The 26588-nt window shown below is 35.0% G+C and overlaps 1 protein-coding gene across 3 annotated transcripts in view; it reads left to right on the plus strand.

Annotated features, from left to right (window-relative positions):
• CNTN1 (contactin 1) overlaps positions 1–26588 on the plus strand; it is a 359923-nt gene that overhangs the window by 241132 nt on the left and 92203 nt on the right. For all 3 annotated transcript variants that reach the window (XM_078075893.1, XM_078075892.1, XM_078075891.1), the window contains one exon: positions 10888–11008. In XM_078075893.1, coding sequence (XP_077932019.1) covers positions 10888–11008 — 121 coding nt within the window. The remainder of the gene's footprint in view (positions 1–10887; positions 11009–26588) is intronic.

Genomic DNA, 26588 nt, shown 5'->3' on the forward strand with positions numbered 1-26588 from the left:
CACATTGTATATAGAGACAAGGAAAGATGGAGCTAGCTATATAATTAGATAAAGCAAACATGGTAAATTGAATCTAATGGTTTTTATTCAGGTGACCATGATACTATTCTTCTATTCTTCCTATTTTCTTTTTTTTATGATTTTTTTATTATTATGTTATGTTAATCACCATACAATACATCATTAGTTTTTGATGAAGTGTTCCATGATTCATTGTTTGCATATTAACACCCAGTGCTCCATGCAGAACTATTCTTCCTATTTTCTTATGTTTGAACATTTTAGTAGATTAAAAATTTAATAAATAGATACATAAAATAATAATGTTGTATTCCTTCTGCTATGAGAAACTACCCACTTTTACCTACCGAACTGTGAACTTAAATCCCATTGTCTGATTCATAAAACAGTATCTTGGAGACAGTTTGACCTGGTTAAACCAGTAATGTGTGTTAACTATGGAGCCTTCCACCAGCCACTTAACTGAAAATCTCAAATTCCTTGTCTTTAAAATGGAAATATAGGGGTGCCTGGGTGGCTCAGCGTCCCATTCTTGATTTCAGGTCGGGTCATGATCTCAGGGTCATGGGATGTGGAGGGCTGCACACTCAGGGAGGAGTCTGCTTGAGATTCTCTCCCTCTTGTTCTGCCCCTCCCCATTCTCGCGTGCACACGTTCCTCTCTCTCTGAAATAAATAAATCTATAAAAAATCTATAGATCTATAGATTCTATAGAATCTATAGAAAATACAATAAAATCTGTAAAAAATACAATGAAAAGGAAACAAACAGTCTCTCCCTGAGTACTATAAAAAATTAAATAAGAAAACATATGTACTCCATGCAGAACGTGCCACTGGGTGTTTTACGCAAACAATGAATCATGGAACGCTACATCAAAAACTAATGATGGGATGTATGGTGATTAACATAACATAATAATAAAAAAAATTGAAAAAAAACAAAACAAAACCAAACAAACAAAAAAAGAAAACGTGTGTGAAGTAGTTAGTACATTGCCAGACGAACTAAAAGACAGGTAATAAATTAGATCAGGTATTCCCGGGAGTTCAGGAGTAGTGGTCAGAGTAGTACAGCAAGAATGCAAGTAGCAGAAGCTGTTTTTATAGTAGTATTAGTTGCAGCAAACGTATTCTATCAATAGCAACAGTACTACCAGTCGTGGTGGCTATAGTTAATAACAGTAATGCATCCTCCTCCCCCAAATATGATTAAGAATACTATCTATCTCACAGAGTTGCTGTTAAGAGTAAGTGAGTCTGCACATGTAGAATATTTATTTATAATAGTCCCTGGCACCTATGAAACCCTCACTAATTATTTGTTGTAAATCGTGTTGGTGATGGTGGTGTTGAAGTTTGCAGTTGCAGTGATGCATCTGCTATAGTTACTCCTTCTTTAATCTAACAAGCCAAAAGTAAAAAGAAAAGTTAATTTTTCATGGATATAGCTTGTATCAAACATATTTAATAGCTTTTGCTTATCAGTTTCTAGAATATTCTCTTTAAAGGATATTCTTTCCTTCAACCTTCTGTATGTGCCCTTCCTTCTGAGCTTCAATGGAACAAAAGAGATGTTTTTGTTGATATATAGCTATTATGAGCTCTAAGCTTTATCTCAACCTTGTATGTACCATCCAACATATTTCTTTGTTCATTATGATTAATTAAATTTGTTAATACAACTTAGTAATTCAGATTCATTGATATGGCAAGGATGAATTTGTAGAGTCAGTTCACGGGGGAAGGGGAGGAAAGGAAGGGACATTTATATTTTGGAAGTCTTTTTATTTAAATTTGGGAAATTTCTAAGTGGTAAACCACATCTACACTTTGGAACATCCCTGAGCTGTGCTATCACAATTTCCAGTATGTGATTCAACTCTCCTCACATGAAGGGAAGCATTTTGTAATTCAGCCAAGCTGTGGTTTTTTAGTGAAAATATAGAGAGCATTCATATCTAATTTGTGGCTAGAATGTGCTGAGGTCCATGATCTTTACTTGCTTTGTAAGCGTTCTGTCGACCACTGAGAACCTCAGCTTCTCCTGAGGTATGGAAAGAGCTATTACCATTTATAAAAATTTCAGGAAAGTTTTTATACATACACACTATATTGGAAATAATATAGTATATTTTTCCTTTGCTTTCCTTCTTGAGATATTTCAGTCCCACACCTTTACCAAATATAGAGCAAATGAAAATAAATGTTAAGGTTGCTTATTATTGCTTTACACAAGTAGTCTATCATTACATACCTAAGTCCTAATGTTTAAAACAGAGCTGACATTTAAAAGTACTTTAGCAGTGAACTTTTAGAATAGTTTAATTAAAAGTTTAAAGAGTTTATTTGGAAGATTCAATAAATTTAATATAATTTTAAGACATAAAATAGGTTGTGTTTTTAATAACATGTGAAAAGTATAAAAATCATGACCACATTATTTCTCTGTGAATAAAATAAGTGAATATGTAAACAGCAATATGTTTCAAACTGAGAGTCTGGGGGGAAAAAGATAGCAATTTTATTAAGAAAAAAAAGAATATTAGGTGTACAGAATATAAATATTTTACAAAAGGCAATTACAGTGTCATAACTTGTTTATTTTTATATTATTTTTCTGCCCTCAATTTTTTTTATTGTGAGAACTTGAATTAAAAAAAACATTTTAAATTTCAGAGGTGTTTTATTTTTTTAATTTCAGCCTAATCACCTGACTGCTTAAAATAGTGTGAGTTTAGCAACAGGATTATCTTTCATTTAGGCATAGGAAGCAAACAAAGAAGTGTGAGTTCACATAATGAAAGCATGTAATAGAACTAAGTGCTTTTTACTTTTGTGCAAACATTATTTTCCTCAAATATAACTTATCTTCATCATAGTAACTTAAAAAGATTTTACTTAATATCTTTCCATTACTGAATGTAATGGATGTGTCACAATGCAGTGCTAATTAAGAATGTGAAAACACATTAAAGCAGTGTGTTTTACAAATATACAGTGTTTAAATTATTTTATTTTTTCTCACTAGAAAATTACTCAGAAATATGTGCCAATTAGCCTTTATGACAGCTCAAGAAAAACATATGACCTCCACCATACACACACATTTATTCTCTCCTTGCCTCAAATATTTTTAAAAAAGTTATAAATAATAAAATAATATTTCTTTACCTCCTCTCATAAATGAATTCTATTTAGTAAGGCAGTATGAAGAGTTAGGCCAACTACAAAGGGGCACCATCCCCAAGACCATCTTCACTTCTGAAATGAACTACAAATTCCAGGGGTTGCCAAAACCACCCTCAGTTTTGATTTGCTAGAAGGGACTCACAGAACTCCCTGAAAGCTGTTATATTTATGGTTACAGTTTATTACAGGAAAAACATACAGATTAAAATCAGCCAACAGAAGAAGTGCACAGGGCAGAATCCCAGAGAAGTACCAAATACAGAGCTTCTATTGTTCTGTCTCTGTGGAGTCAAGATGCATTACTTTATCAGCTTAGGTGTGTGGCAGTATGCACAGAGTATTGCCAACTGGGAAAGCTCCTCTGAGCTTTGGTGTTCAAAGAGTTTATTGGGGCTTAATCATGTAGGCATGACTGATTGATTGCCCAAATGGTTAATGTCAGTCTCTGGACTGACTGATACCACATGACCCAAAGCCCCTACCCTAAGTCACTATACGATTTCAGACCCTAAGTCTAAAACATATTATACAAGAGTCTCTAATACCCACTCTAAATCACATTGTTAGACTATCCAGTATGACCCAAGGCAAAGAAAGACACTTTACATTACCTTCCAGAAGCTGAGGAAATAGCAGACCTCCCTTGGGGCAAGCCCAAATTCTTTACAACGCATACAGGTAGTTGGAAAACTTAGAGGTTTCCATTCTCTTATATGTTCACTGCATTTTTTTTTCTAGAAATTTATACATTATTGCTAAAACTTTTATTTCCTCATGAAATTAGTTCATAAATAGTTTGAAATATATTATTAATGGCAGTTTATCTCAAGTATATGGATACCAACAGTTGTTCTCAATTCAGTTATTTTATCTTATAACATTGTCATTATCTTACCTGAAAAAATCATACAAAATTACTAAAAGAATTTAGTAAGAATATTTTAGATAATAGGTATTTATTAATTCATTTGTGTAATATTTATTTGCTGAATTCCTCCTGTATGTCAGATATTACAATAAGTAATTTGTATGTAATAATAAATAAAACCTAGTTCCTCCCTCAAAAAATTACAGTCTAGTAGAAGACACTGTACACATATATAACACAGGGATACAATGATGAACAAAACAGGCATATTCCTCCTCACGTAAAACTTTTTTTTTTTAAAGATTTTATTTATTTATTTGACAGAGAGAGAGACAGTGAGAGCAGGAACACAAGCAGGGGGAGTGGGAGAGGGAGAAGCAGGCTTCCCGCTGAGCAGGGAGCCCGATGTGGGACTCGATCCCAGGACCCTGGGATCATGACCTGAGCCGAAGGCAGACGCTTAATGACTGAGCCACCCAGGCGCCCATCCTCACATAAAACTTAAGAGTCCTCTAGGAAGACCAACTTTAATCCTATAATTATACAAATATTTTATTGCTGTTGAGATATATTATATGACATAAGGTAAAAGGTGCAGTGACAAAATATAACAAGAGAAAATGGAAAGTCTTGCTTGAGGAATAGATTGGTATTGGTGAGTGAAGAGTGTTTACTTAGGTGAATGTGATAAGAGTGTGGGGATATGAGGGGATCACATTCTAAGAGAGGAAATACCATGGAGAACCAGAGATGGGAGAGAACAAGTTGCATTTAAGGTCCTATAAAGGGAATGTTCTCCTGGAGAGCAGAGTAAATGATATGGCACTAGCTGAGCTGGAATATTGGACAGAATTTAGAAAATGGACCCAGATTGGCCATATTCCAGGAAGAGGAAAAATTTTAAAGCTTTCAGTAAGTTGTATTTTTACAAAGAGGGGTGAGTTGGTCATATTGGTGTTTTTAAAATGTCACTCTGTGTGCCAAGGAGAGAAAAGAATAGAACAGGGGTGGAAGTTGTGACCAAACAGAGAATAGTAGTTCGGTGGGAGATGTTGGTAGCTTAGAAAAGGAAAGAGACAGTAGTGATGGAAGGAATGGATGAATTCAAGAATTTATGATGGAATTATAAGGAAGTTGAAGAAGAAGAAGAAGAAGAAGAAGAAGAAGAAGAAGAAGAAGAAGAAGAAGAGGAAGAAGAGGGTTGAGAATGTCCTCAAAGTTTCTGGGAAGTGTGTTGTCATAGATGATTAGAAAGTTGAATATGTGGGAAAAGGTCAAATGCTATCAGAAGTCAAATAAAATAAATTGAAGAGGTGGGGACCAGATTCAAATGAATTGAGGAGTAAGAGATAAAGAAATAGAAAAAAAAAATCTAAGAACAGAAAGTCAGGTTTTGAAGAATAGGTATTATCTGATCCAAGCAACAATCATAGAATTAAGTAGCTTAACATGAGGAAAAAAGAATAATTCTCTGTTTCCAGGGGCAAGAAGAGAAGAGCAGAGAGAAGTAGGAAATGAGAGTGGGAGTGGGTACCAGCAAGGGCACTGGCAAAGGGAAAAGTCACTGAGAAATCCCTAGTAAAAATATGGCCAACAGGAATTTAAGAATAAAAATATGTAGTGAATGGTAATTTTCAATGTTGATTTGCCCTGCCTTGTGGGATACAGCCAATTCCATCATCTTCCATTCAGTGGAATGGGGGTACTTACTAGAGGGTACTTTGTGTTATTAAGTTTTATGACAAAATAGGGAAAGGACTGAATTTCTTGTCTGGTACTCCTTGGTGTGACAAAGAAGTAACTGACCATTGGAGCAGAAGGAAAGTACTCTCCTACCCAAGGAATTTGCAGAAATCTTGGGAACTAAATTTTTAGACCTCAAGGTACAGAAAGACCCCCAACTGACATTAAATTGTATAACCTCTAGCTACATTTTTACTAAGACTGGCTAATATCAAGGAACTATGCATGTGGCCACGGACCAGTTCTTTATATGGAGATAGTAGCATTCTGTTACAACCAATGGAATCAATCTGCTCACATTATAACTAGCAGTTACAGGCATACCTCGTTTTACTACATTTCACTTTATGGTTCTTTGCAAATAATGTGTTTTTACAAATCGAAGGTTTGTGGCAACCCATTGTTGAGCAAGTCTACTTGCACCATTTTTCCAATAGCATTTGCTCACTTTGTGTCTCTGGATCATATTTTGGTAATTCCCACAATATTTTAAATTTTCATTATTATTATATTTGCTAGATCTGTGATCAGTGATCTTTGATGTTACTATTGTCATTGTTTTTGGGTGCCAAGAACTGTACCCATATGAAACAGCAAATTTAATAACTGTTGTGTGGGTTTTGACTGCTCCACAGACTAGCTGTTCTGACTTTCTCCCTCTCCTTGGCCCTCTGTATTCCCTGAAATACAACAATATTGAAATCAGGCCAATAACCCAATGATGGCCTCTAAGTGTTCAAGTAAAAGAGTTTCACATCTCTCATTTTAAATCAAATGCTAGAAATAATTAAGCTTAGAGTGGAAGGCCTGTTGAGAGCCAAGATAGGCCTGAAGCTAGGACTCTTGCACCAAAGAGTTAGCCAAGTTATGAATACAAAGGAAAAGTTCTTGAAGGAAATTAAAAGTTCTACTCCAGTGAGCATATGAATAATAAGTAAGCAAAACAGCCTTATTGATGGTATGGAGAAAGTTTTAGTGGTCTGGATAGAAGATCAAACCAGCCAAAACATCCCCTTCAGCCAGACCCTAATCCAGAGCAAAGCCCTAACTCTATTCAATTGCATGAAGGCTGAGAGAGGTGAGGAAGCTGCAGAAGAAAAGTGTGAAGCTAGCAGAGGTTGGTTCATGAGGTTTAAGGAAAGAAGCCGTCTCCATAACATAACAATGCAAGGTGAAGTAGCAAGTGTTGATGGAGAAGCTGCAGCAAGTTACCCAGAAGATCTAGCTAAGATCATTAATGAAGGTGGCTACACTAAACAACAGATTTTCAAAGTAGACAAATCAACCTTATATTAGAAGATATTATCTAGGATTTTCATATCTATTTAAAAGTCTCCACAACTTCAAAGGACTGCCTGACTTTCTTGTTTGGGGTTAATGCAGCTGGTGAATATAAGTTGAAGCCAATTCTCATTTACCATTCTGAAAATCCTAGGGCTGTTAAGAGTTATGCAGAATCTACTCTGCCTGTGCTCTATAAATGGAACAGCAAAGCCTGGATGACAGCACATCTGTTGACAACATTTTAAAATATTCAGTATTGTTGAATATTTTAAGCCCACTGCTGAGACCTATTGCTCAGAAAAAAAAAAAATTCTTTCAAAATGTTACTGCCTGTTGACAATGCACCTGGTCACTAAACAGCTCTGATGGAGATGTACAACAAGATTAATGTTTTCATGCCTGCTAACACAACATCCATTCTGTAGCCCATGGATCAAAGAGCAATTTCAACTTTCAAGCCTTATTATTGTTTTACATTTATTATTGAAATACAATTGACGTACAATGTTATATTAGTTTCAGGTGTACAATATAGTAACTCAACACATTCTATACATTACTCAATGTTCACCACAGTGAGTGTAGTCACCATCTGTCACCATATAACATTATTACAATATTATTGTAATATATTATAATACAGTATATTATCTATGCTGTACTTTTCATCTCCATGACTTATTTATTTTATAACTGGGAATTTGTATCTCATAATCCCTTTCTTCTATTTTGCCCATTCCCCCACCAACCTCCCCTTTGGCAACTACCAGATTGTTCTCTGTATTTAAGAATCTGTTTCTTTATTTTTTCATTCATTTTGTTTTTTAGATTTCATATATCAGTAAATTATATGGTATTTGTCTTTCTCCATCTGACTTATTTCACTTCAAATAATACATCCAAGTTGTATTAAATGGCAATATTTCCTTCATTTTTGTGACTAATAATACATTGTATGTGTATAGAAGGACACTTGTGTTGCTTTTATATTGTAGCTATTGTAAAGAAGGCTGTGATAAACACGGGGGTGCATATATCCTCTCAAATTAGTGTTTTCATTTCAAGTCCTATTATTTAAGAACTATATTTCATAAGGCTATAGCTGCCATAGATAGTGATTTCTCTGATGGATCTGGGCAAAGAAAATTGAGAAACTTCTGGGAAGGATTCCCAGTTTTAGATGCCATTAAGAATATTTGTGATTCATGGGAAGAGTCCAAAAATATCCACGTGAACAGGAATTTAGAAGAATTTGATTCCAACCCTCATGGATGACTGTGAGGTGTTTAAGATTTCAGTAGAGAAAGTAACTGCAAATGTAGTGAAAATAATAAGAGAACTAGAATTAGAAGTGGAGTCTGACGATGTGATTGGATTGCTGCAATCTTATGATGAAACTTGAACAGATGAAGAGTTGCTTCTTATGGATGAGCAAAGAAAGTGGTTTCTTGAGATGGAATCTACTCATGGTGAAGATGCTGTAAAGACTATTGAAATGACAACAAAAGATTTAGAATATTATATCAACTCAGTTGATAAAGCAGCAGCAGGGTTTGTGAGGATTGACTCCAATTTTGAAAGAAGTTCCATTGTGGGTAGAATGCTGTCAAACAGCATCACATGCTACAGAGAAATCTTTCATTAAAGGAAGAGTCAATTGATGGGGCAAGCTTCATTGTTGTCTTATTTTAAGAAATTGCCACAGACACTCCAACCTTCAACAACCACCATACTCATCAGTCAGCAGCCATCAACATCAAGGCAAGACCCTCCACCAGCAAAAGATTATGACATGCTAAAAGCTCATATGGTGGTTAGCATTTTTTAGCAATAAATTATTTTTAAATTGATGCATGTATATCGCTTTTTTTAAAAAGTTTTATTTATTTATTTGAAAGAGAGAGAGTAAGCACATGAGCGGGAGGGACAGAGGGAAAGAGAATCCCAAGCAGACTCCATGCTGAGTGTGGAGCCCCACGCAGGGCTCAATCTCACCACCCTGAGATCATGGCCTGAGCCAAAACCAAGAATCAGATGCTCAACTGACTGCACTACCCAGGCGGCCCTGTAGGTTGCTTTGTTAGACATAATGCCATTGAATACTTTAATATAGTGTAAGTGCCATTGCATACTTTAATATAGTGTAATGCCATTGCGGACTATAATATGGTGTACATAACTTTTATATGCACTGGGAAATTTAAAAAAATTGATTTGACTTGGCTTATTGTGGTGGTCTAGAACTGAACCCACAATATCTTCAAGGTATGCCTATATTCTTAACCTCGTTAATTAAAAAAGTATAGCAAACCCAAACACTTTCCAAAACCAGCAGGAAATTTGATATATGAAGGAACCACTGGCAAAACCTATGGTGAAGCAGAGCATTCATTCCACATGCAGTCATTAAAAGAATCAAAATTTAAAAATGTGTAAGTCTATTATATTACATAAACAATATTCTCATCTATTATGTAAAATATTAACCTAACCATTAATTTTTCATCTTTTAATATAGCTGGATCTTTATGATTAGAATAGTAAATCAGTATACTTAGTTGTCCAGAAAACCAAATGTCTACTCAAAAATTGAGTTTTCCAGGGGTGCCTGAGTGGTTAAGTCTGTTAAGCATCTGACTCTTGGTTTCGGCTCAGGTCGTGATCTTGGGGTCATTGGATTGAGCCCTGAATCAGGCTCCATGCTCAGTGGGGAGTCTGTTGGAGATTCTCTCTCCCTCTCCTTTTCCCCTCCTACTCATTCTCACTCTCTCTCAAATAGATAGATAGATAGATAGATAGATAGATAGATAGATAGATATATAGATAGATGATAGATAATTGAGTTTTCCAAATTTTTCTCTAGATGAATAGTTTGGAGATAATGAGCATGGACTTTGGATGCTCCCACTACCAAACAAGCTCAGTGACCTTAGTTAAATTATTTGGCTACTCTAAGTCTCACCTTTATCTTTAATAAAATGGACAGAATAGGACCTATCTTATAGGACTGTAGTCAGAAGAGAATGAAATTACACACACACACACACACACACACACACACACACACACACACACTTGCATAGCCCAGAGCCTGGTTCAGAGTGGGCATTCAATAAATACTAGCTATTTTTAGAAATTGCATTGAGATAGTGCCTTATCTCTCACAGGCAAGAGTCCCTCAGGCCTTCTTCAAAAAATGTATATTGAACAAACACTGGGAATAGAGCAGTGAACAAAACAAATATCCTTGCTTACATGGAGTTTGTGTTTCGACCAAAACAGAAAATTTTAGAATTGTCCATTTTGACAGTTTCTTACACTTTTAGTATCTTTGTGTAATTAACTGTAGTACATCTTGAAATTAATCAATTAGATTGGCTTTGCAAAACCAAATTCTTCCTATCCATATACCATTTATCTTCATTGACATTTAGCATGAAGAGTTTTAGACTTTGCCATTTATCTTTAAAAGCTATGAATGAAATAGTTTCATCCCTTAGTTTATCTCTGTATGGCCCTCCTTCTGATAATAGGAATAATAGAATGTTAAAGATATTTGGGCTAAAAAGGATCTTAATTAATTCACTCACTTTACTTTTTGCTTGAGATACTGAAGACAGACTTGAAGTAACCTAAGTAAGGACGTAATTAGCGTATCTAAGAAAGATACCTTTTAATGGTGCTCATATTGTTAGGGGAAAAATGTACCTCTTGTATCCTAAATGCCATATAATTGGTGAGGATTGTAGTGATGTGAATGACTGCTATTTTTGCTAACAGCTGGATTCCAATGGGGAACTGCTTATCCGAAATGCCCAGCTGAAGCATGCTGGTAGATACACATGTACCGCTCAGACAATCGTGGACAATTCTTCAGCTTCAGCTGACCTTGTTGTTCGAGGTAAGAATTTCAACATTTTAAATTTACAAAACCAGAGGTATTTGACTTGCATAACTATTGTATAATCTTCTGGTAACTCTGGTAAGAATTCTTATATATTTAGAGTCTTGGTCCTTGAGAATAGCTCCTCATCCATGCCTAAGAATGATTTATGCCAGACAAGTAGTAAACAACACTGATTTTGTTTGTTTTACTAACTACATATCTTCTAGAAACTTATACCACATACCTCCTACTAAATGTTTGTGCTTTTAAGCTTAGTACTTACCAGAAGTTCTCAGTTTCTGGTAATACTTTTCATGTGTTGAGTATAGTGTTGTTTCCTTTTGTATTTTTTTGTATGGAAAAAACATACTGATGCTGTTTGCTATACCTTGAAGTGTTACATATTTATCACTATCATTTTAGAATAAAAAGTTAATTTATACATGTATCATGTTTCTATTTGTTGCTGGTTTTTAGGCTAGTGCTTTTGTTCTTATATATAATTGAGAATATGCGGCAATACACCCTTATTGAAAGTACAGCCCCTTAATGCTGACCTTTGCTGTAGAGCTGTGAGGCCCGCTCAAAACTTCATTCGTTGGCTCTTCACTCACTGCCTACAGAACAAAGACCACTCCTTTTAGCTAAGTACCAAAAAGCTTCTTGTATTAACTTCAGCCTTTTTAGCTTTAATCTTTTACCATTCCATGTAACCAACTCCACTGTCCAACCCGTCCACAGAAATATCCTAGGGTTTCTACTTCCGTTCCTTGGATCACAGCATTACTTCCATGTCCCACAGTCATTGTTTGTTGCCCAAATCTTAAGCCATCCTTCAAGGCTAGGCTCAAGCATTGCCAAATTCATGAGTCCTTTCCCGATGTCCCAAATACGTGTCCCTTTCTTCTAAACTTTATTAGCAGTCAATACTTTCTTTAATGTGTTTTATAGCTATCTGTGCATATGAGTTATCTTCTCTACTAGGTTGTGAAATTCACATATGCATTTTTTATTAATCCTTAAGTAAGCTGAAGAATTCTATCCCATAGTTTCATAGCTCTCTTTATCAGTCTGTGTCATGTTAAAATTTTTATTTTATTCTTTTTTTATGTTAAAATTTTTATTTTTTCACATTTCATCTACTAGAAATATTTATTGGCTATTATTTATTACACACTTTTTCAGTCAGTTTTTGTACAATTAAACAAATAATTAGTAAATGAGATGATATCTGTGGTTTGTCTTCATACCCCTTTGGATCTAATATAATTTCACCCAACCTCATATATCTCTTGCAGTTGCCTCTAGAGCAGTGGTAATATGGAGTCCTCAATTCTCCATCTGGGGAAATGCTGAAAAGCCCTTTATTCCAGCTGAACATATTCTCCAATAGAGTAATAGAAGTTCAGCTGAAGTTTCTTTATCCAAATGAACTTAGACATTCATTCCATATATCCCTTATGCTAAATTGAAGAAAGTTCATTTAAGTTCTGTATTTTTATTAAAAGTATTTTATGATCTGGGACATCTATTATATTCAAGAGTCATCAGAGAGGGGGACTAGCTCACTGTTTTTTCTAGTTAGATTACTAGCTGTTAAGCCATTTTCAAAAATAGCCTATGTATATATTTAATTGAAAGTGTTTGCATATTTAAAAATTCACATTATGATACAATAGGGATTATGTTTGGGGCGTCTGGGTGGCTCAGTTGGTTAAGCACCTGACTCTTGATTTCGGCTAGGGTCATGATCCCGGGGTTGTAAAATAGAGCCCCCCATGTCGGGCTCTGTGCTGGGTGTGGAGTCTCCCACCCTGCCCCCCTCCACCTCTCCCACATTCTCTAAAAACAAAACAAAACAAAAACAAACAACAAAGCGGTTATGTTACCATGCTCGTACAGCAGTGTTTTCATGTAATTACAATGTGGTAAATTCCCAGTATTCAGAGGGAAGAGGAAGTTAGACAAATGCAGTCAAAGAGCATCAATGGTATTATCCACACATACTTAGGTAATTAGCAATCATCCTAATGTGTATTCTTTTTACAGAGGTAAAACCAATAAAAAAAACTATTTTAGGTATTGTATGGAAATATTAAGTGTTTTCTTTAAGCTTTTTAGTTACAGGAAAAATACTTTAAAGCAATAGAACCTGGCAAGTGCACTCAGTAGAAATATGATATAACATTTTAAGTCCCTACACTACAGCGGGATATTAAAAATACTCTACATGTAGATAAAAAGTATTACCTAGCCCTGTTAAAAGCCTACAAGTTGTAATCACTCTCCAAACTTTATTTCTAATAATCTAAAAGGTATTCCTTTTATGTCAAGAGAAATTTGCAATTAAAATAGTCAAATATATATGTGCATAGCTTGTGTCAAAAAATGTATATAAATTAGACCTTCAAATATGCTTTATATACTTAAGTCATGGGATATAAAATTAAACAATTTTCTATATTTATTATAGTAATGATGAGTAGTATATAAGAAAATATAGCATACCTCAAGTAATATTATTACTGGTCCATTTATCCACTTAATTATGTTTTGTCATCTAGTCCAGGAAATCATAATCTGTTCCTTGGACAGGTTTCAAGAGGTTCATGGACTTTCTGAAATCATATGCAAAATTTCATGTGTGTGTGGCATTTCCCTGGGAAGAGGATTTATAATTTTCATCAGATTTCCAAAGCCAGCAATGGCCCAAAAGGCCATTTTTGGCCCAGAGGCCAAGAAACTTAACCTGCTTCTCTTTCCTTCCCTCATCTAGATCAAGACTCTCTAAAAAGAAAAACTAAGGGATATTCACTTCATGCTAGTAATAAAAAAAAAAAAAAACCCTAATAAGTTCCATGTAGTGAGCTCTAATAGCTCATTTAAATTATGAATTGCATGTGAAAAATTAAATTTTCACTAAACCTTTCAAAAATATATCTGACTAAAAATGTATTAAATATGTTACATATTAGACATTAGATATCTTTAAGAACTTGCCGTATTAGAGATGAAATAATTCTAGTCACTAATTCTAGTGACCTAAATTGCAGATTCTGAAATTAGTGCAATGAGTGGGACAGTGAACAGATTAGAGAGGAAAGTAATTTCCTGATGATCACTGAGAAATTTTTTGGGCAATAGAACTAGCTTAGTGCATAAACTGTTATGCCCTATGAAATGAAAATAGAAATATTCAGACATAACTTAGGTAATGTGGTTTCTTTTAGCCTATGTTACCTTGAAGGGAATGAATACATAATGAAAATTATTGCTGCTATCCGTGTGTGTGTGTGTGTGCGTGTGTGTGTGTGTGTGTGTAGTAATAATCATGTATTGGTGAGTGTGGGTATGTGTGTAAAGTTTGATAAAAGTAATTTGTATGAGAGAGAAAAATGTATTTTAGGCTTATACCTTTCATCATTATTTTAAATTGAGTTTAGAATAGAGGCAGTGAATTAGTAAAATCTGAGTGTTTCTAAATATAAAACTGGAATTAAATATAGGAAAAACATAGACAAAGGAAAATGTAACATCGGATCTGATTTCATGGAGCTTTTTACCCAGAGAAAACTCACCTCCCACCTTTTATCTGTTTATGTATGATAGGATTGAGAAATAAGGAAAAGAATAGCAAATGTTGTCAACTAAAAACAGTTTACAGAAAATGGTCCAATAATCATTTATAAGTCATTGTCTCTGTAGCAGCCATAAATGTTTATGTTTAAAAATCTATAGCACTTCAATTTTTTTACCCGCTAATTGAGTCCGCAGGTGCTCAAGGATTAGACCATAAAAGTGGCACATATTGTCTGTTCCTCCAGTAATGTAAACAGTTTCAAACCCTGGAGTCATATTGGCCATGTAATTTTCACCTTTGATTTCCAAAGCTGCCCTTTATGCTATTTCTATCCTTTCACTTTGGATATATTTCTGCTAGTCTTTGTACAGTATAGAGATTATTTTTGCAAAAGTAACTTTTATTCAAGCACTATTGTCCTGGAAGCCTTACACATAGAATTCAGGTTGCAGTGATTGGAAGAAATCAAAACTATTTACTTTACTGGCAATACGCTAATTCAATGTTCTAAAACTCTTTCACTAAAAGCACCACAATTTTTGGATAAACCAATATACATTCTTCCTCACAGCCCTGGCGAAGGCAAAAAACTACCCTCTCTAAATAGCAAGCCTTCAAACCAGCCCCTTCAGGAGTCCAACAAATTTAGATAAATCAAATATGAAATTATGTAAGAAATGACAAGCAAGCCATAATGAGAGAGAATCAGCAGTTAGATTGATAACAATAGTGTTTGAGTTCAGAATACTATACATATTTTAATCATTGGAATAAGAATGAGAATATTCTTGCCCAAATCTTTAAATAAATAAAAGAGGAAATGGTAAAAATGAGTTGGAAACAAGATACTATAAAAATGAAAGTTTGGAGGAAAAAACAGGAATAATACCTATAAATGATAAACACAATCATTGAAAATAAAAAATCAGTAGGTTAAACAACAATCAGAGACAGATTAGAAAATGAAGGAGGGAAATCGGAGGGAGAGACAACTCATGAGAGACTATGGACTCTGAGAAACAAACTGAGGGTTCTAGAGGGGAGAGGGGTGGGGGGATGGGTTAGCCTGGTGATGGGTATGAAAGAGGGCACATACTGAATGGAGCACTGGGTGTTACATGCAAACAATGAATCATGGAACACTACATTAAAAACTAATGAAGTAATGTATGGTGATTAACATAACATAATAAAAGAAAAAGAAAAGGATTAGGGACCTAAGAGATAGTATATGAGGAAACAAACACAAATAAATAAACACAGAAAGACAAAGACAAATTATAAAAATGAGATTATTATATTAAGGATCTAATGATAAAGCAATATTTGTCAAATCAGATTACCAGAAGGAATATTAGATAAAGTAGGAGAGAAAAGTTTTCAAAAAAGATACTGACTACAAATTTAGGAAGATTAGTGACAAATATAGCTTCTCAGTTTTAAGAATCACAATGAAATACAAGAACAATTAATGAAAATAAATAAAATTGCAGAACATTAATAACCAATAGAAGATTATAAGAGCAGCAAGAGGGAAAAATATTTTTTGCAAAGGCATAGCAATACACTGACCACAGACTGCTCAGCATTAGCAATAAAGAGTCACAAAGTGGGGCGCCTGGGTGGCTCGGTCGTTAAGCATCTGCCTTCGGCTCAGGTCATGATCCCAGGGTCCTGGGATCGAGCCCCGCATCGGGCTCCCTGCTCTGTGGGAAGCCTGCTTCTCCCTCTCCCACTCCCCCTGCTTGTGTTCCCTCTCTCGCTGTGTCTCTCTCTGTCAAATAAATAAATAAAATCTTAAAAAAAAAAAAAAAAAAAGAGTCACAAAGTAAAAAAAAAAAAAAAAAGCCACAAAGTAACGGGAGGAGCCAGACTTCACAATGGCCCCCACTCATTTTGCTTTCTGGTATACCAACACTTGAATAATCCCTTTTACACTGGGAGTTGCTGTATATGCCAACAGAAGTGACATTGCTGAACACTGTCATAAATCACATCACTTCTTCTCCCTTGGTTCTTGGAACTCTCAATCTGGAGGAAGCCAGCTGTCATGTCATGAGGACATTTCAGCAATTTTGTAGAGAAGGCTACATGAGGTGTAGGATGACCTACTGAAAACCAGCATCAATTCCCCAGTCATTCAACTAAGCCATCTAGAGAGCAGATCCTCCAGGCAAGCTTTCAGGTAACTGTAGCCTTGACCAAAATCCTGATCAAGAACTCTCCAGCTAAGCCACTCAAGAATTCTGAATCCACAGCAACTGTGAGAGATAATGTTTATTGTTGTTTTAAGCCACTGGGTTTTGGGGTAATTTGTTATGCAGCTGTGGATACTACTACAGCCATGGAGTAGAGTGTTCAGTATGCTAAACAGAAAGTAACTGTCTATCAAAAAGTGTATATCCAGACAAATTATCACTCATAATGAGGAAAAATAAAGTTATATTTGGACAAACAGTAACAGAGTTTATCCCCCAAGAAAATGTTATGTATAAAGGAATGTCTGATGGGTAAAATTCACGAAGAGAGGAAAATAATCCCAGAATTAAATTCTGAGATGTCAGAAAGCATGGTGAACAAAGAAACTAGTAAACGTGTGGGTAAATCTAAGCAAACTGAGCTAAACCAGACTTCAGGATATGCTGTGGTCTGGGTTTGAAGGCTGATGAGAATGATAATTTGCCCTCTGATCAAGTTGGTAGTCGCTTTTATGTCAGACTTCTAGTAAAATAACAAATTAGACATATATCTGTATATATGGTTGTATATGCATATGTGTGTGTATTTTATATTGTCAAATATAGAGAATGTGTAAAAATGATAATTATAAAATATAGGAGAGTGGTTACCTCTGGGGTTGGAGACAGAAAGGGAGGAGGATGTGATTGAGGAGGGAGAGGACCGACAAGAAGCTACATCTTTATAGGTAATGTTTCATTTATTAAGCCAAGTGATGAGAACATAGGTGGCCATTTCTTGTTTTTCATAACTTTCCCTAAATGTTAAATATTTCTTAATTAATTTAATAAATGGGAGAGTCACAAAGTCACCTGCTATCCTCTACTTCCTCACCACCAACCTTAGCAAAGATTCATAAAAAATCCTTGTGTAACCTCTGAGCAGGGTTCCCAAATATGGCTATACACCAGATTTACTACTATGATTAAAGACACACAATTCTAGGCTCTCTCTTGGAAGATTTTGAATTAATAGCGCTGGGATAAGTTTAGCAAAGTTAGAATAAAGATTGGCTTGATGAACCATGGTGCATAAGCACTGGACACAGAAAATAACCCATACAGATATGCTCAAATGATTTTTAACAAAGATGCGAAAGTAATTCAATGGAGAAAAGATAGTCTTTCCAATAAATGATGTTGGAACAATTGAGCATTCATAGGCAAAAAAAAGAGCCTTGACCTAAACCTCAAACATTATAGAAAATCAACTGCAAGTGAATGAATCATGGACTTAAATGTAAAATGTAAAACTATGGAACTTTTAGGAAAATTAATAAAGGTGAAAATGTTCAGCAGCTAGGAATAAGGTAAGAGTTTGTAGACTTGACACCAAAAGCATAATGTATAAGATGAAAAAGTGATAAACTAGACCTCATCAAAATTAAAAACTTTTGCTTTGTGAGTCTCTGCAAAGATGATGAAAAGACAACCTACAGACTGGAAGGAAATATTTGCAAACCACACGTTCAACAAAAGATTTATATATAGAATCTATAGAGAATTCCCAAAACTCTAAAACAATCCAATATGACAAATGACAAAAGACATGAGCAGAAATTTCAATGGGGGCGCCTGGGTGGCTCAGTCGTTAAGCGTCTGCCTTTGGCTCAGGTCATGATCCCAGGGTCCTGGGATCGAGTCCCACATCGGGCTCCTTGCTCAGCGGGGAGCCTGCTTCTCCCTCTGCCGCTCCCTGCCACTCTGCCTACTTGTGATTCCTCTCTCTCTCTCTCTGTGTCAAATAAATAAATAAAATCTTTAAAAAAAAAAAAAAGAAATTTCAATGAAGAAGATATACAAATGGGAAATAAGCATATAAATGGTGTTCAACAACATTAGCCATTAAGGAAAAGCACCATTTAAAACCACAATGATATATCATTATATACCTATCAGAATGATGAAACTTAAAAAAGAAATAGTGATGTAGAGGAAGTGAGTCACTCACACACTGCAGATGAAAATGTAAAAGGAGACAGCCACTCTGGCAATGAGTGCGGCAGTTTTTAATCATGTACTTACCATACAACCCAGTAGTTGCACTGCTGGGCATTTATCTCAGAGATATAACAACATCTGTTCGCATAAAATATGTATCCAAATGTTCATAGCAGCTTTATTCATAATAACTGAAACCAGGAAAAAACCACATGGCCTTCAATAGGTGAATGATTCAACTGTGGTACGTCAGTTCCATGGAATACTACTCTGCAATAAAAGAGAAATGATCTATTGATACATGTAACTTGGAAGTATCTCAAGGGAATTATGCGGAGTGAAAAAAAGCCAATCTCAAAGTTTACATACTGTATGATTCCATTTACATAACATTCTTGAAATGACAAAATTATAGAGAAGGAAAATAGATTAATAGTTGTCATGGGTTAAAGAGGGCAGAGGAAGGGAAGTAGATGTGGCCATGAAAGGATACCACAGGGGATCCTTGTGATGAAATTACTCTATAACTGCAATGGATAAAAGTTGCACAAAACTAAATAAACATTCAGACATACAAATGAAGGCATGTAAAACTAGTGAGATCTGAATAAGGTTGGTGGATTATTAGCAAAGTAAACTTTCTGGTTGTGCTATTGTACTTTAGCGATACAAAATGTTATGGTAAGGGATGAGCAAAGGAGATACAGGATCTCCCTGCATTATTTTTCACAACTGCATCTGAATCTACAGTTATCTCAAAACAGGAAGTTTAAAAAGTCACTGAACATATAAGACACTGAAAATATAAAAAAAAAATAAGTACTTATGGGCTCTTTTTTTCGAGGATAGTATAATTTTAGAAGTGCAGTATGGCACACCCAGAGATAATGTTTGAGCAAGTGATGGCCACAAACTACCTTCTAAGGCAGTGGGTTCAGTTAACCTCCAGACCTGAAAAAAACCAAGTGGGGCTTGTAGCTTTGGGACCAGAGCTGAATTACTGAAGGCAGCAGAGGACAGTGTGTGTGTTACGCTTTTTTCCCCAGAACCCATCTTCACTCTTTTTTTTCCCTATGTATTTCTATCTTTTCTTTAAATAAATACTAAATATATTTTCTAGTATGATTATGGAGGACATCAAATTAATACAGCATTCCAAAGTGACCAAATATTCAAGCCTGGCTTGGGTTGGCCAATCTTTATTTTTAATAAGGCCCTAAGATGATTGCGATAAAGTGGTCTCTAACTGATTTGGAAATTATTGTTCTAGGGAATCCATGGAAAATAGTTTGCAAATGATATTGTTTTGTTTATCAAATGTATTTTGGAGATAAATTACTTTAGAAATGTGTTTCATAAGATACTAAGGTCCTCTTTTCCTCCAGTGTGTCCTACATAAACCAAATAGAAGTCAATCAGCAGACAACTGAGAAAGTGATATTAATGTTTTGCCAGAAGCCACAGAAGGGAGCTCTGATATAAAGGCCATGAATGGTATGGGAATGGGAAACAGCCCAGGTGGGGAGAAGAGCTAAGTCCATGAGTTTTTCCCACCCCTTCATCATCATTTTAGCACAGCTAAACTTAAAGCCTGAGTCCCACTAAGTAAGATAATTTAGCTTCAAAACCTCTACAGTTAGTCACAGAACTACTCAATCTGACTATGTATCAACAGTAAGGAAAAAACAAAAACAATACGATGAAATATTCCCCAACTAGAGCACTAACATAAAAATTAAGATAACCTTACAAGAGATTATAATGCCATTCTTGGTATTATGACATTTAAAGTTGCTTATAGAAGATTTTAGTGAAAGATTTTTTTTCTACCAAGATAGCATATATACTCAACTAAAAACAATATTATCAGTGAAGGATGTAACTTCAGAATTAACCTTTTAAAATAGATGTGTGTATAATATAGCCAACGGATTTAGAATTTAAACAATGGTTAATTGCTTAATATCTAAAAAATCTTTATAGTTTAAACTATTTCTTTTTTTTAAAGAGTTTATTTATTTATTTGACAGAGAGAGACACAGTGAGAGAGGGAATACAAGCAGGGGGAGTGGGAGAGGCAGAAGCAGACTTCCCGCTGAGCAGGGAGCCAAATGCGGGGCTCAATCCCAGAACCCTGGGATCATGACCTCAGCCGAAGGCAGACACTTAACAACTGAGCCACCCAGGCGCCCCTAGTTTAAACTATTCGTAATTCAAAAAAAAAAAAGAACCAGTTATTAAACTTCAAATGTTTTTAGGCTTCTTAATAAAAATCTAAACTAATAGAATTGATATAAATGCCCTTGTTGTTGCTGTTATAATAAATGTTTTACATCTTAGGTCCCATAAAAATGTATTTCAGGTTGTTTCATGAAGCAAGCTTTGACACACATGAAAAGCCCTGTATGAATATTCTTTAACAAAAGACATTTCTGGAGAACTTAAGCTCTTCAGCTAAAAGATTGTCCTTTAGAGGGAAAGGTTTTTCAGGATTTATTCAGCAGCACTTGTGGGGATATTTCTGCAGCTTGCCAAACCTAAATTCTCTTTCATGAGTGCACTTTTGGACAACATTCAAAAATGGACCATAAAATTAGTTCACAAAAGCAAGAAACTAGGCTTTGACATCCGTGTTTTACCACTTTCCATGGTATTTCTGCTGTGTTATAAATATTCTTGGCATTGCTACCAGCTGTTAGGAAGACCTTCCTGACACCCAGCTGAACATAATGTTTGCCACTAAAATTGCCAAAATAGAAAATGCAATCAAGACTATACTTTTCAGATCCCCCCCTTTTTTTACATCTTCTATACCATATTAAACAAAATTTCTTGATGTAAATCTGAGATTTAAAGACAAAAGAAAAAAGACTTTCACTATCTGAAACTTTTTTTTTGGTCTAATTTCCAAAGCCTAACATATGCTACATGAAATTTGGAAACATTCTGGAAAAAGAGTAGCTGAAATTAAAACAGGTAACACAAAAACTGTATAAATCATTGTATCCCAAATCAAGTTTGAATTGTTTCTATCAGAAGCTTATATTCATAATGCTTTATGTAGATTTTTATTTAGATGAGTAGTGTCTGTGTGTGTGTGTGTGTGTGTGCGCGCGTGCGTATGAAGCTTTCCACTTTATTCCTAAAGCCAAAATACAGTTGCAGAATGGAAATGGATGTAAATTAGATGCCATCTTTATTTGATATAATCTGTTGAAGTTTTTATTACTTGGCCTAATGACATGGTTACCAGACTGGTTCTTAAGGAGATCATTTTGGTTGATGACTAACCCAGTTTTAAAACCTGTGTTGAATAATTTAAGATAACATAGCCAAATAAATAATCTGATGGAAGCTGTCAATATATTTTTTAGTCTAAATAATATTGCTATATATTAAATCATCAATGGTTGGCTAGTGGTCTTTTCTACAGGAAATGCTCCTGAGTATTTATTACTCCCAGCTGTTACATATTAGCAGAGTTCATACCCAAAGCATACATCTCTTTGCTGTCCAGGCCAGATAGGTTCTGATGCATCTACTCAGAGATTGTTGTTCCAGGTTAATTAGTACTCTTTCTTTAAAAAATATGGAATTGATAAACATTTTCTTTAAGATAAATGGGTTTTATTCGTCCTATTATTGTCAAATCATGCATTAGTTGCATCTTGTTTCCTCCTTCTTCACAGTAGCTATATGAAATCTCTGCATTTATGTCCAAATTTGAATATACAATTTGAAATCTAGATTTAATCCTAGAAGTTATCTAGATAATTCCTATCTCTTCATTTTGTAAAGTTGAACTCAGAGAAACTTGCCCTGTCTTACTCATGTACTTAGTGATGATCATCTTGGAAACTCAGTTCAGTTTTCTCATTGTTTTAGGCTCCTTCCAGAGAATACGAATAAATAAAATTGATAGTTAATTTCTAAAACTTCTATAGCTAACACTTTAATACTCTAAAACTTTCTGTAGTTAATTTGGTATAGTACCAGAAAGATTACCAAGTCCATTCTAGAACTGCTGCAACTAAGTAGTAAAAGTTACTGCTTGCAGCTTCTACTCTTCTCTCTTTTCCTTCCCATTGTCTGGCACATGCTAATAAATAGTAGTTACAGTTTTAAAACATTGTGGAAAAAGATAAGCTATAGACAGTTATTAAAAAGAGATTAAATTACTCCTGGATTATTTAGAGTTCGATTTGTATGGCTAACTCAGAGACCTAGGATATCAGTGAAAGCAAAAGGAAAGAAAGTCTGCCATCATGTTAAATTTGTGGAACTTCTGGTGTTAAATCGCAATTTAGATTTCCATGGTATCTGGCGTAAATATTCCCATTGTGTTTTAAAAGTCCAAAATTCAGGGGCGCCTGGGTGGCTCAGTCATTAAGCGTCTGCCTTCGGCTCAGGTCATGATCCCGGGGTCCTGGGATTGAGCCCCGCATCGGGCTCCCTGCTCCGCGGGAAGCCTGCTTCTCCCTCTCCCACTCCCCCTGCTTGTGTTCCCTCTCGCGCTGGTCTCTCTCTGTCAAATAAATAAATAAAATCTTTAAAAAAATAAAAAAATAAAAAATAAAAGTCCAAAATTCAAATTGTTATGAAATACACAACTGTGGATTTATATTCAAAATTATTAAGACATGCTATGTCTAAATGAATTCAAAAGGACTTTGAAATTAATCAATTTAGTCATTATAAAATTAGGAAGAACGGACAAAAAAGTTTCCTGTAGAATACATACCAAGTTAGACAGGCTACCAGTACACACACACACCTTACCACCCCCCCAAACTTCATGAATTTCTGTGAAGAGATGCAGAAAAGAGATACTCTTATATAGGCAGAAAGATGTGCCCAGATCATCATAGTCAACCCAAAAGACGAGTTGAGGTAGTTTTTCAAGTATTTGGGTCAGAAAAACACACATTTACCTCAGATACTTGGATAATTGCCTCTACTTTCCGCTTGCGTGGTCCAAGAAAGTTTGCCACGGAGACAGACTAAAGATTCCATCTCCTCAGCCCTCGCAGGACTGGGGCAGGAAAACGGCCCCTGCTGCCCACACGGGCTGGAACAATGACTGACTGGGCGCCGTCCTGAGGCATCCCAACCTCACCTGGCACTAAACCACAAGGATACATCTGTTAATAGTGAAGCCTGCCCAGAAATTGAGCATTCTCCTTTCCATTGAGATCAACACATTCAAAAGCTGCTAGGGGGCAGTTCTCTGTAACTGTTACATGAAAATGCTGGATTAATGAGCTGGGATGTGTATCTGTTTTTAATACAGAATTTAGAAAGTAGCTTGATTGTTTCATTAATCGTTCTCTACTAAAAGCTTTAGTAAAAATAACAACTTATCCAATTTCTAGTGAAGTTATAAAGTACACCAATGATTTGAAATTGTATTTCTCAATGTAAGTTCATGTAAATTCAAGGTAATTTTCAAATATATCAACAAAGTATGCAATTCATTCAGAATAAGTCACCTATCTTAAGCTTTAAGACGGGTCTTGAAAATTATCTAGTTCAACAGTTCATTTTACAAATTTAAAACTTACAACTGTGAGGATAATAAACTGGTAGACAACACTATAAGGCATGCACTAATATAAATTTAGATCACTTTTCTCTTTCCTCACTGGAGTACAGTGAGAGAAGTTTCCCTGGAAGATTTCTTCTCCTCTTCTTTAATTAATTGCTCCTGACTCTCCTCGTCTCCTAATCAAACTGGTCAGCTTTTGGCAAACTGGAACTTAATCTTTGCTACACAGTCTGTCTGTATCCATGGCTCCCTTAAAAAATAATCATCAAACTTGCTGCTCCTCACTCAGATTCCAGGAGAGAAAAGAGAAAAGCTTTACAGAACTTAATAGCCACGGTATGATTTTAGACGCTGCATGGCAGTGCTGTATACATCTGTTATATTTACCAATGATGCCAAATTCCTCTGACAATTATGCCAATTATATCAAATTACAATAGCAGTACAGATAATCAGTGATACCTAAAAGTCTTTATGAGCATAAATAAATGGCAATTAGTTCATATTTTAAAAGTAATTTCAATTTATATTGGCAAAATATTATATGTTTCCAACTCCAATCTTTATGCCGTGAAAAGACATGTATTATGAATACAAAATACAAAATAAAGATACATAATTACATAATTTAGTGTATAATATAAGACATAATAAAATATTATAAAGATATATATTATAAAAATACATATTCCATATAATGTATTGTGTATTTTTATACCATATAAAGGTATATAATATTTATTAAAGCCTTATTACTTACCAGGCACCACTTTAAGAGATGGATATTATTATTATCCCCAATTTACACATAAGAAAATTGAGTCCCACTGAGGCTAAGTTACTAGCCCACGGTCATACAGGTACTAAGTAGAAGAACAAGATTTGAATCCAAGCAGTCTGACTTCAGATGTAATATCCAAGCTCATTGCTGGATCACAGTATAACCAAACACTAATTCAGATATATTCAAAAGATGAAATAATCAATATGGAAAAATTAAAAAGTAGGTCTCTTTCTTTATGGTAAGAAGTATTTATTCTATAGAAAGTCACAGATGCAGATTTTTGCAATTTTATTTTTGCCCATGATATATTTATGGCTGGCCTAATAACAGGAAATTATAGTAATTTAAAAAATATATATTTTAGCTACTCAACATTGTACAATTATAATAGCAAAAACAATTAATACAGTAGATGGTTTTAAAGCTTAATTTTAAAATGTGCTCTTTAGCTTTAAAATTAATTCATTCAAAATGTTTAAATGTTTACCTTATAATGTATATGCCTATGGGATTTTCATATAAATTTTATGATGTCATCTTAACAAAATTGCTGTGAAATAGTAGTGTAAGAACTGGTAATCCCATTTCATAAGCAAAGGAAGTTTAAAAAAGGAAAAGAAATAGTCTTCCGCTCTTATTTTATAAAGCCAGAAAGTGGCCAGATACTAGTGCTCCAAATATACTATGTTACTTATTTTTCCTCACTACTCCTTAATGTTCAACTTCCTGAAATATAAAAACCAGATCATATAATTTTTATTTTACATCTGCTTCACTGTTGGCATATGGTTTAATAAATTGCCCACCCAAACCACTGTGAAGCATTGATGATAATTCTAAGTTAAGTTAGAGAGTAGAGTAAAATTTTAAATTATTTGAAATTGGAATTTCAAACCTTCTCTTTTGGGTTCATTTTATCAAACAAAAGAAGACAAAAACACCTTAGCTTCATTGCTGAAAATATAACCAAGGAAAGACTTAGTAGTATAAAATCCCATTTAAGCAAAACAATTTTCTTACGTATGATTTTTGTGGAATCTGCCATTTCAAGGTTCTGGAACATCCAGTTCTTTCTTGATGGTGTTTTTGCAGACTGGCTTCCTGGCACCAACATCTCTCTGCCACCAGCCAACCTCACCAGCCCAGCCCCTGAGAATTTGATTGAGTCACAGGTTTTTTTCACACCTAAACAAATGAGAATAAAGGAAACTCAAAAAAAGTCTTTACTCTATAAACCTGTGATCAGTTTAAGAAGTTGCAGGGAGGAGATTTTAGTGCTTTTGAATTCCTATCACACAACTCCTTACACTACCATCATCCCTGGGATTCATTAAGACATACTCGAAGAGAAAGGAAGAAATGTGAAAAGTGTTCTCTGACTCTGTAGATTCTCTCTCGGTATCCTACAAAGCCACCTGTACCATAGTTCGCACCCTCTCCACTTCCTCTCGAAGGTGACCACGGGATCCCTGTTCTTGTGTGACAGAACACCCCATGTGTTATCTAAA

Source organism: Halichoerus grypus, chromosome 6, assembly GCF_964656455.1.
Source record: "Halichoerus grypus chromosome 6, mHalGry1.hap1.1, whole genome shotgun sequence".
Taxonomy (NCBI): Eukaryota; Metazoa; Chordata; class Mammalia; order Carnivora; family Phocidae; genus Halichoerus; species Halichoerus grypus.